This window comes from Salarias fasciatus, chromosome 4, assembly GCF_902148845.1.
Source record: "Salarias fasciatus chromosome 4, fSalaFa1.1, whole genome shotgun sequence".
NCBI lineage: Eukaryota > Metazoa > Chordata > Actinopteri > Blenniiformes > Blenniidae > Salarias > Salarias fasciatus.
The window spans coordinates 18,575,429-18,588,237 of NC_043748.1; the positions used below are offsets into that span (position 1 = coordinate 18,575,429).

At 48.7% G+C, this 12,809-nt stretch overlaps 1 protein-coding gene across 8 annotated transcripts in view; it reads left to right on the forward strand.

The window, feature by feature from the left end:
• caskin1 (CASK interacting protein 1) overlaps positions 1-7,888 on the forward strand; it is a 97,772-nt gene extending 89,884 nt beyond the window's left edge. For 4 of the 8 annotated variants that reach the window (XM_030089866.1, XM_030089864.1, XM_030089871.1 and 1 more), the window contains 9 exons: positions 281-391; positions 2,423-2,524; positions 2,638-2,776; positions 2,886-3,029; positions 3,141-4,300; positions 5,922-6,227; positions 6,414-7,011; positions 7,128-7,635; positions 7,758-7,888. In XM_030089866.1, coding sequence (XP_029945726.1) covers positions 281-391; positions 2,423-2,524; positions 2,638-2,776; positions 2,886-3,029; positions 3,141-4,300; positions 5,922-6,227; positions 6,414-7,011; positions 7,128-7,635; positions 7,758-7,854 — 3,165 coding nt within the window. In that variant the 3' untranslated portion in view covers positions 7,855-7,888. The remainder of the gene's footprint in view (positions 1-280; positions 392-2,422; positions 2,525-2,637; positions 2,777-2,885; positions 3,030-3,140; positions 4,301-5,921; positions 6,228-6,413; positions 7,012-7,127; positions 7,636-7,757) is intronic. The other 4 variants (XM_030089868.1, XM_030089865.1, XM_030089867.1 and 1 more) reach the window with 3 other exon arrangements.
• The last annotated feature ends 4,921 nt before the right edge of the window (positions 7,889-12,809 follow it).

Here is a 12,809-nt window from a genome sequence, read left to right on the forward strand (position 1 = left end):
ACTGAATATGTGAAGGACATACATCTGAAGTAGGGATGCACCGAGACCACGTTTTTTTAATGCATCAGTACAAGTAGTAACCTTCAGCCACTTGCTGATATGAGTACTCTGCTTGTTTCGGTATCGGTGCGTCTCTAAGCGTGCAGTGACGTGCTGACCGGCGAGAGCTGGAGCCCGCCTGGCTCGTCGGGTCTGGTCTCGGCCCTGCCGAGGGAAAGTGGCGGCTGAAGCAGCAGACGTGGAGCCAGTGACTGCATGCTCCCTGTCTTCTCTCCCGTAGAGCTCAGAGGCCGTTGTCCAATGGCTGAGCGACTTTCAGCTGCAGGTCTACGCTCCAAACTTCCTGGGCGCTGGGTATGACTTACCCACCATTAGCCGAATGACCCCGGAGGTAAGGCAACTGAACCGCTCCCCCCTCCCCCCTCCCCCCCTCCCTCCCCACTCCCACCACCACCGCCACCCCCACCCGAGTCCCAGAGAGGTCGCAGGCACCTCCGAGGACCGCGATGGAAACAAGTCGGCGCGACTTCGCTCCGTGCCGTCCTTGTTTCCGAGCTGCATGTGTGAGAGCTGAGCAGACCCGGAGTGAGCCACCCTGCCTGTCACCACACGGTCCTCGTACCCCCGACCCGACGTCCCGCCCCCTCTGTCTGACCCCGCACAAATGTTCGCCGCATTTCAAAGTCATTAAAAAAATAATAGCAAATATTTGATGCATTAAAGCAGAGATTTCCCAACCAGAGGGTTCTGAACTTCCACTTCCACAAAATATGGCTTCATTAAAGCAATTTTCAAAAGAAGAGCTGAAGGGTTTTTTGTTTTTGTGGTGGAAAAACTGGAAAGTAAAAGTTTGAAACTGCAAACTGAAGCAGCACCAGTCCACCAGACACTGTGAGACGGAGGGTAAATCCAGCCGTAGTTCACATACAGTGTAACTTTTTACTTCTAATATCCAGCGCAGGGGGTCGCTTAAGATTACAATAGTTTAAAACTTGTGTCCGTCAAGAAAAAGGTTGTGAAACGCTGCATTAAATTGTAAATAATTCTCGTGAATTTGTTGTGGATGTATTAAAGATAAAAAAAAAAAATCAGCGTCAATACTGTTTTAATTTTGCTTTTACAGAAAGTTTTTGTCACTTTCCATTGAATCTCTTCTGTGTGTATATAGTCACACAGTTAACATGATTAAAACATGGTTATTTGTTTTTAAGAAATTAAGTGACAAAAAAATGCATCACAGATTAGAAAAATAAGTCACACTGATAGAGCTGACTCATGTATTTTTTTTCCATTTTGCTTGAGTCCTGTTTCTTGTGCCGTTCCTCGTGTTATACAGCTTTTTGAGATGATATGCAAAAAGTGTACTACAAAAATTAACAAAATAAATGAGCAAATACTGGTTTGAAGAAAATATGAAGGATTATTTTTCATTGTATGCAGAAAAATGTTACTACATTAGATTAACCGTCTTCTTCATTTTTATGCTTTATTCCCTCTGAAACTTTCTGAATGCAAAGCTGAGAAGCTTTGAAATAATGTTCCTTCGCTTCCACTTTGAAGCATAGATTTACACTCGGTGCCTCTGAGCACATGTAAGAGAAAATGCATAGCTCCATCCCGCGGCCCCCTCCGCCCCCCCGCCTCCGACACGGCTGCTGCCTGTAAAGAGTTTAGACAGCGACGCTCACAGACGTACAAATAATTTAAAGCACTCACAAATTATTTGTATACGGACAACTGCGTGCATGCAGAAGGGTTTGGAGCTGCGGTGGCGTTTGTTGCCTCCTGTCTGTGTGATGATTTATGCAACTGTGTGTGAGTGTGTGTGTGTTTGTGCAGTCTGTGTTTTTCCTGCTACGACAGACACAGAAGTTAATGTTGGACGGTGATTTGCCATCTAATGGCTGACATAAGAGAGGATTTTCTTATTTTCCCATCAGGATGAGGAAAATAACTCCTTCACGCTCGAATGAGCAGAATTCAGGTAGAAACACATTAAAGCCAAATGAAGTTCTAGATTTATTTTGCAGTCAGATGATTTGAGGAGAAACTGACTGGCAGGAATTCCTCCTGTGATGCAGATGAAAGCAGAAAGCGTCCTGGTTTTAATGTATTAAATCCTGTTGGGTTCCTCTAGCGGAGGTGTGAGGAATAGAAGTGAAGGACGGAGCCGCTTCTTTTCCCTTCTGTTTGCTTCTCTTCTCATTTCAAGGCATTTGCATCTCTGCTCTTTTCTCCTCGACTGGCAGAAGCTTCCTTCAGATGTCACAAGATTTCCTCTGTGTGTCTGTGTGTGCGTGTGCGTGCGCGTGCGTGTAAGTGCAACCGCTGGACTTTTGAAACTATTTGGTTGCACTTAACGACGGAAACTACCTGACAGTGTCACCACGGTACCTTACTTCGTGCGTTTGTGTGTGTTTAGGACCTGACAGCCATCGGAATAACCAAACCGGGCCACAGGAAGAAGATGGCGTCTGAGATTAACAAGCTCAGTGTCACGGAGTGGCTGCCTGAGCAGAAACCTGTGAGTGAACGTCAACACACACACACAAACACGCACTCGATGGTTTCCTGTCCAGCGCTGTGTTAGTGTGTCTGGAGCCGTGCTGACCCACAGTGTGTTCGGTGTCGGTTCAGGCCAGCCTGGGCGAGTGGCTGTCGGCCATCGGTCTGAGTCAGTACCACCAGGTCTTGGTGCAGAACGGCTACGAGAACATCGACTTCATCACGGACATCACCTGGGAGGATCTGCAGGAGATCGGCATCACCAAACTGGGTAAGGCTCACACACACACACACACACACACACACACACACCAACGTCAGCAGACGCTCCTCAAAAGCAAACTCTTGAGAGTCCTCCACCCTTTTCCGGACTCGTCCAGGTCACCAGAAGAAGCTGATGCTGGCGGTGAAGCGGCTGGCCGAGATGCAGCGAGGCTCCGACGGTCGAGGCTCCCTTCGAAAGAAGCCGCCGCCGATCACTCAGCAGCAGGACGTCATGTCGATGGAAAGCCCGCCCCCAGAGGGTGAGCTCAGAGACGGGAAGACGTGTTCAGACTCAGATCCATCGGCCGTGATGGTTTTTACATTTTTACACATGAAGTTTCTAAAGCTCTGAATCGTGTTTCTTCCCTCAGACGTCGTCATGTCTCCAAAAATGAGCACCTTCCAGGACAGCGAGCTGAGCTCCGAGTTACAGAACGCCATGATCCAGCCGGGCCACGAGGTCAAGGTTCAGCGAGCGCGCACGCTCAGCAAGGACCACGACGACGTGATGGGAGGGGGAGGGGGAGGGGGCGGGGGAGGGGGAGCGGGGCCGCCCCCCAAGAAGGAGGCGCGGACTATGAGGCAGCAGAGCAGTCAGGGCAGCAACTCCTCCCACAGGGGCAGCGTGTCGTCGCAAGGCAAACACCGCCACTCCCACTCCCACTCGCAGCCCGCGCCGCCCTACACGCCCCCCCACACCCCCACCAAGACCCGGACCTCGTCCTCCTCCTCCGCCTCCTCCGTCCAGAGCTCGGCGTCGCCGCAGGCCAAGCAGAAGCCGTCGCCCCAGTTCATCCAGGGGGAGCGACCCCAGTCCCCCCGCTCGCACCCCCCGCAGTCCCCCACCCACCGCGGGGCGCCGTGCCCGGCGGCGGAGGCGCAGCAGGTGCCCGTCCTCTGCCTCCCCCCCGAGGCCGAGCCGGCCGAGGCCGACGGCGCCGAGCCCTCCGCCCTCCAGAAGAAGCGAGCTCACAGCCTGAACCGCTACGCCGTGTCGGACGGCGAGTGTGACGAGAGGGAGGTAAGAGGAGGAGGAGGAGATGGAGGAGGAGGAGGAGGAGGGGGCGGGGGTGACGGCGAGCCCGAGGTCGTGGTCGGCCAGAGCGCCGCCGTGGTCAGAGCGGACGGCATCAAGTACGCCACGGTGACCCACCGCGTCAGCCGCAGCCACTCCGTCCGCAACCAGGACAAGACCGTCCCCCGCGCCCACGCCCAGTCCTTCGCCCTGCGGCAGAAGAAGAAGGGCCCGCCGCCGCCGCCACCCAAACGCTCCAGCTCCGCCATCTCCAGCTCCAACTCCAACCTGACGGAGGCCAGCGCGCCGCAGCCCACGCACGCCACCACGGGCGGGATGCTGGACGTGCCTTACCACCAGCAACGGCGCGCCAGCGACCTGGGGGTCTCCGTGGAGGCGGCGCCCGCCGTGGAGACCAACAGCGTGGGCAGCGTGAGGAGCATCGCCGCCATGCTGGAGATGTCTTCAATTGGGGGCGGAGCCAAAGGCATGGCGCTGCAGAAGAACTTCCTTCAGGTAGAGTGCAAAACAACATCCTGTCCTCTGTAGCTTAAACCAGGCCTGTTAGTCGACGGATATGTTCACCACACTACGTCTTCTTTCACTTCCTGCTATTCTAACGATTAAATCTAATTGAAGATGAACAGTTTCATTCAATATGGACAGATTCACTTGTTTTTAAATTCAAATGGAAGATAAAAAAAAGTTTAAACAACTACTGGAAAATGTCTAATGTGTGAAATGATAAAAAGTGGCTTAAAGCAGCACAGAAAGCTTAAAACATTTAAATATTTGAAAAGGGAAAGCAGTTAAATAGGTCAAAATAAGGGTACATTTTATATATATTTTAGGGCTGCTATTTTTTTTAAATTAGAATTAAATTGCATAATCAATTAAATAATAAATCAATAAGTAATCTATTTTTCAGCCCATATTGCGAAGCTCGTGTCCGGAGTTTCCGTTCGTTTCCAATGTATGTATCATTTTTTTGCAGAGTTTAAACGTGTTAGTCTGGTTCGATACTACAATACATTATTAGCAATAAGCAATATAAAAATGTATTTATGAGCCCCGCCTTCGTCTCATAGACCCCCGTGTTTCCGAAAAAGCGCCGGTCAGCTTCAGCCAATAGATTTCGAGCTTCCGCCTTGTCATGCTGTCAGTCAACGTGTGCACGCAGCCAGAGAGCACGGCCGCTCGCCCAGGCAGAGGTGAGTTAGCTACGCAGCAGCCGCCCCGCTTACCTCTATTGTCTGCTGAACATCCAACATAAACAGCTAAACATGTACAGTAGGATGCTTGCAGACTCGGAAGCACTCATTTTCACTCCACGGGTAATGTGCGTGCACAATTAAAGGCTTGGTCGCTCGCGAAAGCAGAGGGAGGGCGGAACCTTGGGACGTTGGATGAAAAAAAAACTCATTCTTTCACAACTCCGGACACGAGCTTTAAGTTCAAAAGTTGAATTTAAAGTTATTGTTGAAGTTTCAGCGTGGCGGCTTCCTGCAGCGACGGATTTCTTACCAGAGCGTCTTGACTGAGAATCAAACACAGAGAAAGAATTTCATTTTTGAACTTGTTGGATATTCTTTCAAAATAAAGCACCATGTGGACCAACTTAACACAGTGTCTATGTTAAAAATACAGTTTTCAAAATGAAAAAAGCCCTAAGCCCAATTATATGATTAATCACAATTTAAAAAATTAATATTTAGTCATCCCTACATTAATTAATCACAACAAAATGCTTAAACATCAATAGTTACATCTACTGAATATATGAAAAAACAGGAATAGTTCCTTTTGCAAAATGCCCTGAAACACTGAAATGGCTAAAATGACCTCAAACAGCCCCATGATTCCAAAAGCAAAAAATTTAGTAAAAATAGTCAATAAAAGCTGAAATGGATAAAATAAGTAAATCTACTAAAAGTGGCAAAAAGTAAAATATAAAAAAAACTGCTTCAATTATTAAAAGGGAGAAACTAAAACGTCTGATTATAAAACAGTGAACAGTCTCAGGAAACTACAGGTGGTTGAATAAATAAACTGAAGTTTTGAAACTTTATGTTTTCATGTGGAAACTCTTGTGTTTGAACGGTTTGCTAAACCAACATTCCCGTTGTTCGTTCTTCAGGTGGGGAAACCGCGCGACGCCATCGGCCTGGACGGCGAGGTGGTGAACCGCCGGCGGACCATCAGCGGGCCCGTCACCGAGCTGGTGGCGGCCGCCATGCGCGAGCAGCCGGCGCCCTCGGCCTTCCCCGCCCGCCCGGCCCAGCCCGAGTCCCCGCCCCCCGCCTCGAACGCCCCCTCCCCCCAGCCGCCGTCCTCGCCCCACCCCGGCTCGGGCGGCAGCGGCAGCTCCTCCGAGAACCTGCCGTTCGCGGACGAGGGAAGCCTGACGATCCGGCGCGGCGGCCGCGGAGAAGGAGAAGGACAGGTAGCTATCTTTCTCTCTGTTGTCCTTCGTTCTGTCGTCGGTTCTGACGCTGCCGATCGCTGTGCTAAAGCTAAACGTTCCAGCGTCTGTCTTCTGTAAGCTTTACATGTGCAAATCATTTTTATCTGTTTATGACTGTTTGTGCAACAATGACCCCTTACCACGAATGTATGAATTTTCCGTTAGTGTGTATTTTGTGTATGTCTGCAGGGCGACGGCGAGGGAGCGCCGGCGGACGGAGGCTACGCCCCGGAGGACGTCTCCAGGCCGGAGGGCACGGCGACGCTGAAGCGGCGGCCGCGCAGCGCCAAGCCGCACCACCCCAACGGGTCCGACTTCACGCTCCAGGAGTCGTCCACCGTCAAGCGGAGGCCCAAGAGCCGCGACAAGGAGCCCGAGGGCTTCGCCGAGATGGCCGCCGCCGCCACCGCCAACGGGGAGCCCGGGGGCGCCGCGCCGCCCAACACCACGCAGCCCGTCCCGTACCAGAACGGCACCGCCACCGTGAAGCGCCGCCCGGCGTCGGACGCCGGGGTGACGGAGCAGCCTCAGCCTCAGCCGCCACAGCAACCTCAGCCGGCGCCGCCCGCCGCCGCTCGCAGGGACAGCCTGGACCAGGGGGCGCCGGCTCCGGACGGCGCTCCAGTGAGGAAACCGAAACCTCCGGTGTCTCCCAAACCCGTGGTGGCTCAGATCAAGAGGCAGGGGGGCCCTCAGACCCCCCCGCAGCCCGCCTCCAACAGGAGAGTCCCGCTGCCGGGGCCCGGGACGCCCGGGAGTCCAGGTACTCTGACGTCACTTCAGTCAGTATTGATGAATTCAGACGTTTGTGTTTTGATCGCGCTGCTGCTGACTACAATCCTCCAGCAGGACTTTAACGAGCTGTTTCTCTCTCTGCAGTGGAAGGGAAGAAGGTCCCGCCCCCCATCTCCCCCAAACCGGCCCCCCCGCCCACAGCGCCCAAGCCCACCAAGCTCATCCACTCCATGACCAGCCCCCCCTCGCCCACGCCGGCCCCGCCCCCCGCCAAGCAGCACGTGGCGGTGTCGCGGCAGACCAGCTCGCCCCCGTCGTTCCCGCCCTCCGGCACCCCGAGCCCCCCCAACGTGAAGCCCACCACCCCGTCGCCGCCGAGCCCCCGCACCCCGCAGACCCCCACCACGCCGCAGACGCCCCAGACGCCGGCCACGCCCAGCCCCACCCCGCCGCCCGTCAAGCCGCCGCGCTCCTCCATCGGCGGCGTGTCGGTGGACAGCGGGATGGCGGGCGTCGTTGCCGCGACGACGCCGGTCGCCCCGCCCACAGACTTCAGCGTGGATTCGTTGGCGCATCAGAAGCTGGAGGAGACGAGTGCGTCGCTGGCCGCGGCGCTGCAGGCGGTGGAGGACAAGATCCTGAGGCAGGAGGAGTGAGTCTCTCTCACACACACACACACACACACACACACACACACACACACACACTTCCATTGAGAGATGAGTTCTCACGCCACTGGATGTGTGTGTGTTTGTGTGTGTGTGTGTGTTTCAGCTCTGTGGCCGAGCAGAAGACCACCGTCAGCATCCTGGACGACATCGGCAGCATGTTCGACGACCTGGCCGACCAGCTGGACGCCATGCTGGAGTGACGGGGAGGGGGGGGGCACCACCTCTCCGCCTCTTATTCCCTCTCCTCCCTCTCTTGCGCTCTCTCTCTCTCTCTCGCTCTCTTTCTTCCTCTCTCCCCCTCTCTCTCTCCACCTCCGATCTTCTCCTCGCCTGAGGATGGAAGCAGTGACGAAGCAGCAGGGAGAAACAGAGCGGGCCAAGAGACGGACACCAGAGGAGAGGTGGGAGGGGTTCAAGTTAGAGAAGAAAACAAAAAACAAAAAAAGGACCAAACCTGGGAGGACAGGAAGCAGGAGGAGAGAAGAAGAGGAGCCTCTAATCACAGCGTGAGTCTGTTTACGAACTCAACCTGGACACATGAACAAAGTCAACTAATACCGATCGAAAAAAAAACCAACTGTGTGCTGAACCATAGTCTGGTATGTGTACATTCTAAGCATGGAGAGTTTATATCTACTGAAAAAGTCCTGCATTAGCACAGTAATATATAATATATACCGATAAATATGAATCTCTAGCTCTTTGGTTTGATGTCTTGGTTCTGTGTGGAATGGTGACCTCTGGTGTTGTGACGATGTAAATGACTCGGTGGAAAAAAACTTTTATCTGTGACCAAAACGAGACTATTCAGCTCCTGGTGTGTGTGTGTGTGTGTGTGTGTGTGTGTGTGTGTGTGTGTGTGAGAGAGAGAGTGGAAGAGAGTGAAAGAGTGTGTGTGTGTGTGTGTGTGTGTGAGAGAGAGCTTTCAACTCAGTTTCATCTCCTGGCTGCATTACTGTCACATCCTCATCAACACCATCACACACACACACACACACACACACACACACAGGAGAAGCACAATGACCCATGCAGCCGGCTTGCACACACGCACATACACACACATAAACACACATGGGAGCCTGCACAATGTAACATGAGGAAGAGGAGAGGATGAAGGCCGCGGCCGGTGGAGTTCGGATAAAAGGAAAACATTTCAGGATGCAGGTTGAAGAGTTTTAGGATTACGGATCGGAAAGAGGAAGATTTAATCCTCACGGCGGCGCTGCCCGACAAACGTGACGCTGGAATATCTTCAGATCCAACGCCGAGTCGCCAGAGCGACAGCAGGCAGACGAGGGTGTGGAGGAGTGAGGCTCAAACGTCTCGCTGTTTCAAAAACAAAGCAGACTTTTACTCGAATGAGATATAAGTTCACATTTTAAAGACAACATAGGAAAATCTGGAGATATGCCACGAAACATCATTGAAACTTCGCAACAGCGATGATGTTCATGTTAGTCCAACATTAACGCGTCATTTTATAACTTTCATTTATTATAACCCCCCCCAAAACACATTTTTCAGTGTTTCATCTTTTATTAATTTACATGACTTGAACAGTTTTAGTTTTAGTGGACAAGAAAAGAGAAAAAAAATTACATTTAAATTAAAATGTAGGTCTTAATTTGAAAATTACTAAAAATAAATGTAGGAGTCAGATTCTGTTTCCAAACACAAATCAGCATCCAAAATCTGATCATATTGGGAATAACCTGTTTTGATTTTTCAGTGAAGCCATTCGATCATCTTCATCAGCAGAATAACTATTCGGCAAAACAACTTTTCTCTCTTTGGAACCAGATTATATAAACCAGTGTTGACAAAATGAGAGATAAGTTCACATTTTAATGAGAAAATAGGTTCTGATCGGGAAAACAAATGTAAATATGTCAGGAAACTTCTGCTCGATCGTATTTAAAGCCTAATTTTTTGAGTCACAGTATCGTGAAATACTGAAAACTCACATTTGATTAAAGACAAATTAAACCTTCATGGGAAAACCTTTGCATACATCTTGTCTGGTGTGTTTCTGTGCTGGGATCAGAGCGAGTGGTGAATAGTTTGTTGTTCGCCTCGCTGCTCACAGCTTGCATGAGTCAGCAGCGCTGCCGTGAGTCAGTGAACGCATCGCAGGACGACCGCAGAAGAGCCGCCGTCAAAAAGCAGCTTCAGCGCAGGTTTGACGGCAGATCCAGATCTTTCCCCGCTATTATTATCCAAATGAAACTCCTCCTCACACACACACACACACACTCACACACTCCCAGCCTCCCGCCCCGTGTTGCCATGACAATCTACATCAACACCATCATCCAGCTCCTCCAACAGATCCAGGTTTGACTGGTCCCAGATCAGATCCAGGGCATATCTGTGGTATTTAAACCACCGTCACATCAGAGATTATATATCATATGGATATTTACAACAGCAAAGAAGAAAAGAAAGAAAAACCCTAAGAAGAAGAAGAAGAAAAAAACGTGTATTTATGATGTGTGTGTCATCCTGAAAACTATTTTTAAAGTGAAATGTGGAACCGGTTTGCTTCTCCGTGCTTGAGCTGATGATATTACCACAGAGTGTTTCTGCTCCTCGGTTGTCAGGATTCTCTTTTTCTTTTTTGAAGGTTTTTCTCTGCCTACATGTGAACACGTGTCCTGATGTGGAGGCTCTTTTTTTTTTAAAACCTATTTATTTTGTAAACACGTGCCTTGCTTTGTGATTTTTGGTTGATAGGACGGGAATTGTTTTGATCTCCCTTTACTTGTGTTGGTATTTATATAACCCTGTCCCCCACCCCTCACTCACACACACATACACAAATTCCCACACAACAAAAATTCTCATCAAAATAGTAAGTTAACCCCTATTTAACTGGAACGTGGTTGGTTTTTCGTTGTTGAGTGGTTTTGACAGGTTGACAGCACTCAGATGTATTTTTCCTCCACACGATAGGGAAGTTTCCCACTTCAGACTCGGTCTTGAACGCACCACCGTGGCTGCTTTAACGATACAATGTATTAATTGCAACTCGTTTAGAGTCACGCAACCACTAGAGGGCGCCACAAACCCGACGTCCGCCTCCAGTAAGCACAGTTAAACTCCACATCAACGGGATTTGCTAAAGCTACAATCTTTTTTTAATTTAATTTCAATCTGAAATCTAAAAAGAAACTCAAAGATGCAAATCTTGAATTACTTTTTTTATTCCCAGAGGAGATATTGATAGATAATTTACGATTCCATGACAAAATATGAGCACATTTTCCATTTCACAGAACCATTTCTCAAAGAAAAGACGGGATGTGAGGAACCGTGTTTATCTTTTTGTGGTTGACAACAAACCAAAACGTTGTTAGATTTACTTTAAAAAAAACAAACTCTTCTCTTAAAATATGATGTTGTTTAGGTTTGAACTCTTTTCCCACCTTTGTGCTTCGCCAGAGCTAGAAAGGCAGAGTGAAGAGTCCCGATTCCTAAATAATAATGTTAAAGTGAGTTTACGTCATGAGCTGGACTCTGGTTTATGATAAGCCGCGTTCAGATATTTGTTTAGATTTCGAGATGCTAGGCGAGCTATTTGTGCTTCACGATTTCTTCTCTCATCTCTGCGGGAAAGTTTGTGTATATCTCAAAAAATTTGAATACCAATGGAAAGGTAGTTATTTCCACACAACTTATCAAACAAAAACGACTTTTAAACTGTAATTGTTGTAATTACAGCATCTGGTTTAACAAGTACAAACTAGGTTGAAAATAAATTATGAAAATCTATATTTTGAGTTACTTCTATGTAGAATTGATAACTTATTAGCTTGAATTATAAGGAATACGACAAAAACAGTGAAGTATAATCAGTTTATTGGTGCTAAATATAAAGTATGTGGAGGTTTCACCCTTTAAATTTGGGGAAGATTAAAGTTTTTCCATTGTATTCTCGTTTTTTGAGATCATCGCTGCGTTTCTTGGTTTTTAAAATGAAAATTGCGAGCCAAAAAAATGTGTGTCGAAGAAAAATGTTTATGTATATGATTAAGAAACGTTTCGGGAATCCGTGAAATGTAAGTTTTGATGTATGAGGGAGATTTTATCAAATATATAGCAATTGTTGGATGTGTATATTACATTTTAGGGGCACATTTGATTTTTTTTTTTTCTTGAATCATATTAAATCTGTCACATAAAAAATCCCCTGACGTTAAAATTAGACGTGGTAGAGAAATTGCTGCAGCTCTGAGCTTCTTAACAGTCTCCTTTTGGTCATCCCTCACGTTGTCGGCAGTATTTCAGAGGGGCTTTCGGACGAGGGGCGTGCAGATGATGGTCAAACATGTCGTGGCTCAAACGTGTCGCTCATTATTTGTTTCTTCTGGAAAAGATGGAGCTGTTTTTTTTGGTTTGATTTCCCGCCTGTGCTTCTCTGAAGGTGGTCTCCTCTGCTCTGCAGACTGTATGCGAGTGCTCGAGAGGGGCCCAACATGTGCTGCTCTGCTATTGACTGTACGAGTGTGTGTGTGTGTGTGTGTGTGTGAGGGAGAGAGAGAGAGTGTCTGTGAGTGTGTGTGTGGACAGTGGTGTGCTTGCAGTGACTGCATCTTATGGCCATCTGCTCTGAATAAATAAATGTTCTATACAAACTCTGTGGCCCCTGCGTGTTGTGTCCATTTCCAACATCCTCCACCAGGGGGCAGCACGACTGAGGAGACTGCTTGGATTGACTGGAATACTGAAAATATCTGGAGTTGACCGAGTCTTTTTTTTCACTCTCATTTCAGGAAGAAAAAACATGGCAAAGTTTTAGAAACTATGTCCGTTTACACGGAAAAGGCAGAGATGCTGAAAAGGATGTAGTTTTCATGTTGGGCTATTATTGAGACAACTGATGGCAGAGGGAGGAGACAATATAGACTGAGAGATTGCTTTTATAACATTATTGTTTTTTTCTTGTTATGTATGTCAGATTTAGAACAGAAGTCATCACAGCATATCATTTTCCCAGTAATATTTAAGATGCATCACCGACCAAATTTCCCCTTTTAACTATTTTAAATGTACTGTCAGGCAGTTTTAGGTGATTCTTTATGCACTTCTCATGTGTCTGACCTCAGCTAAAAAAGTGTACATTCAAACTTGTAAAACTTGGATCTTAATCCAA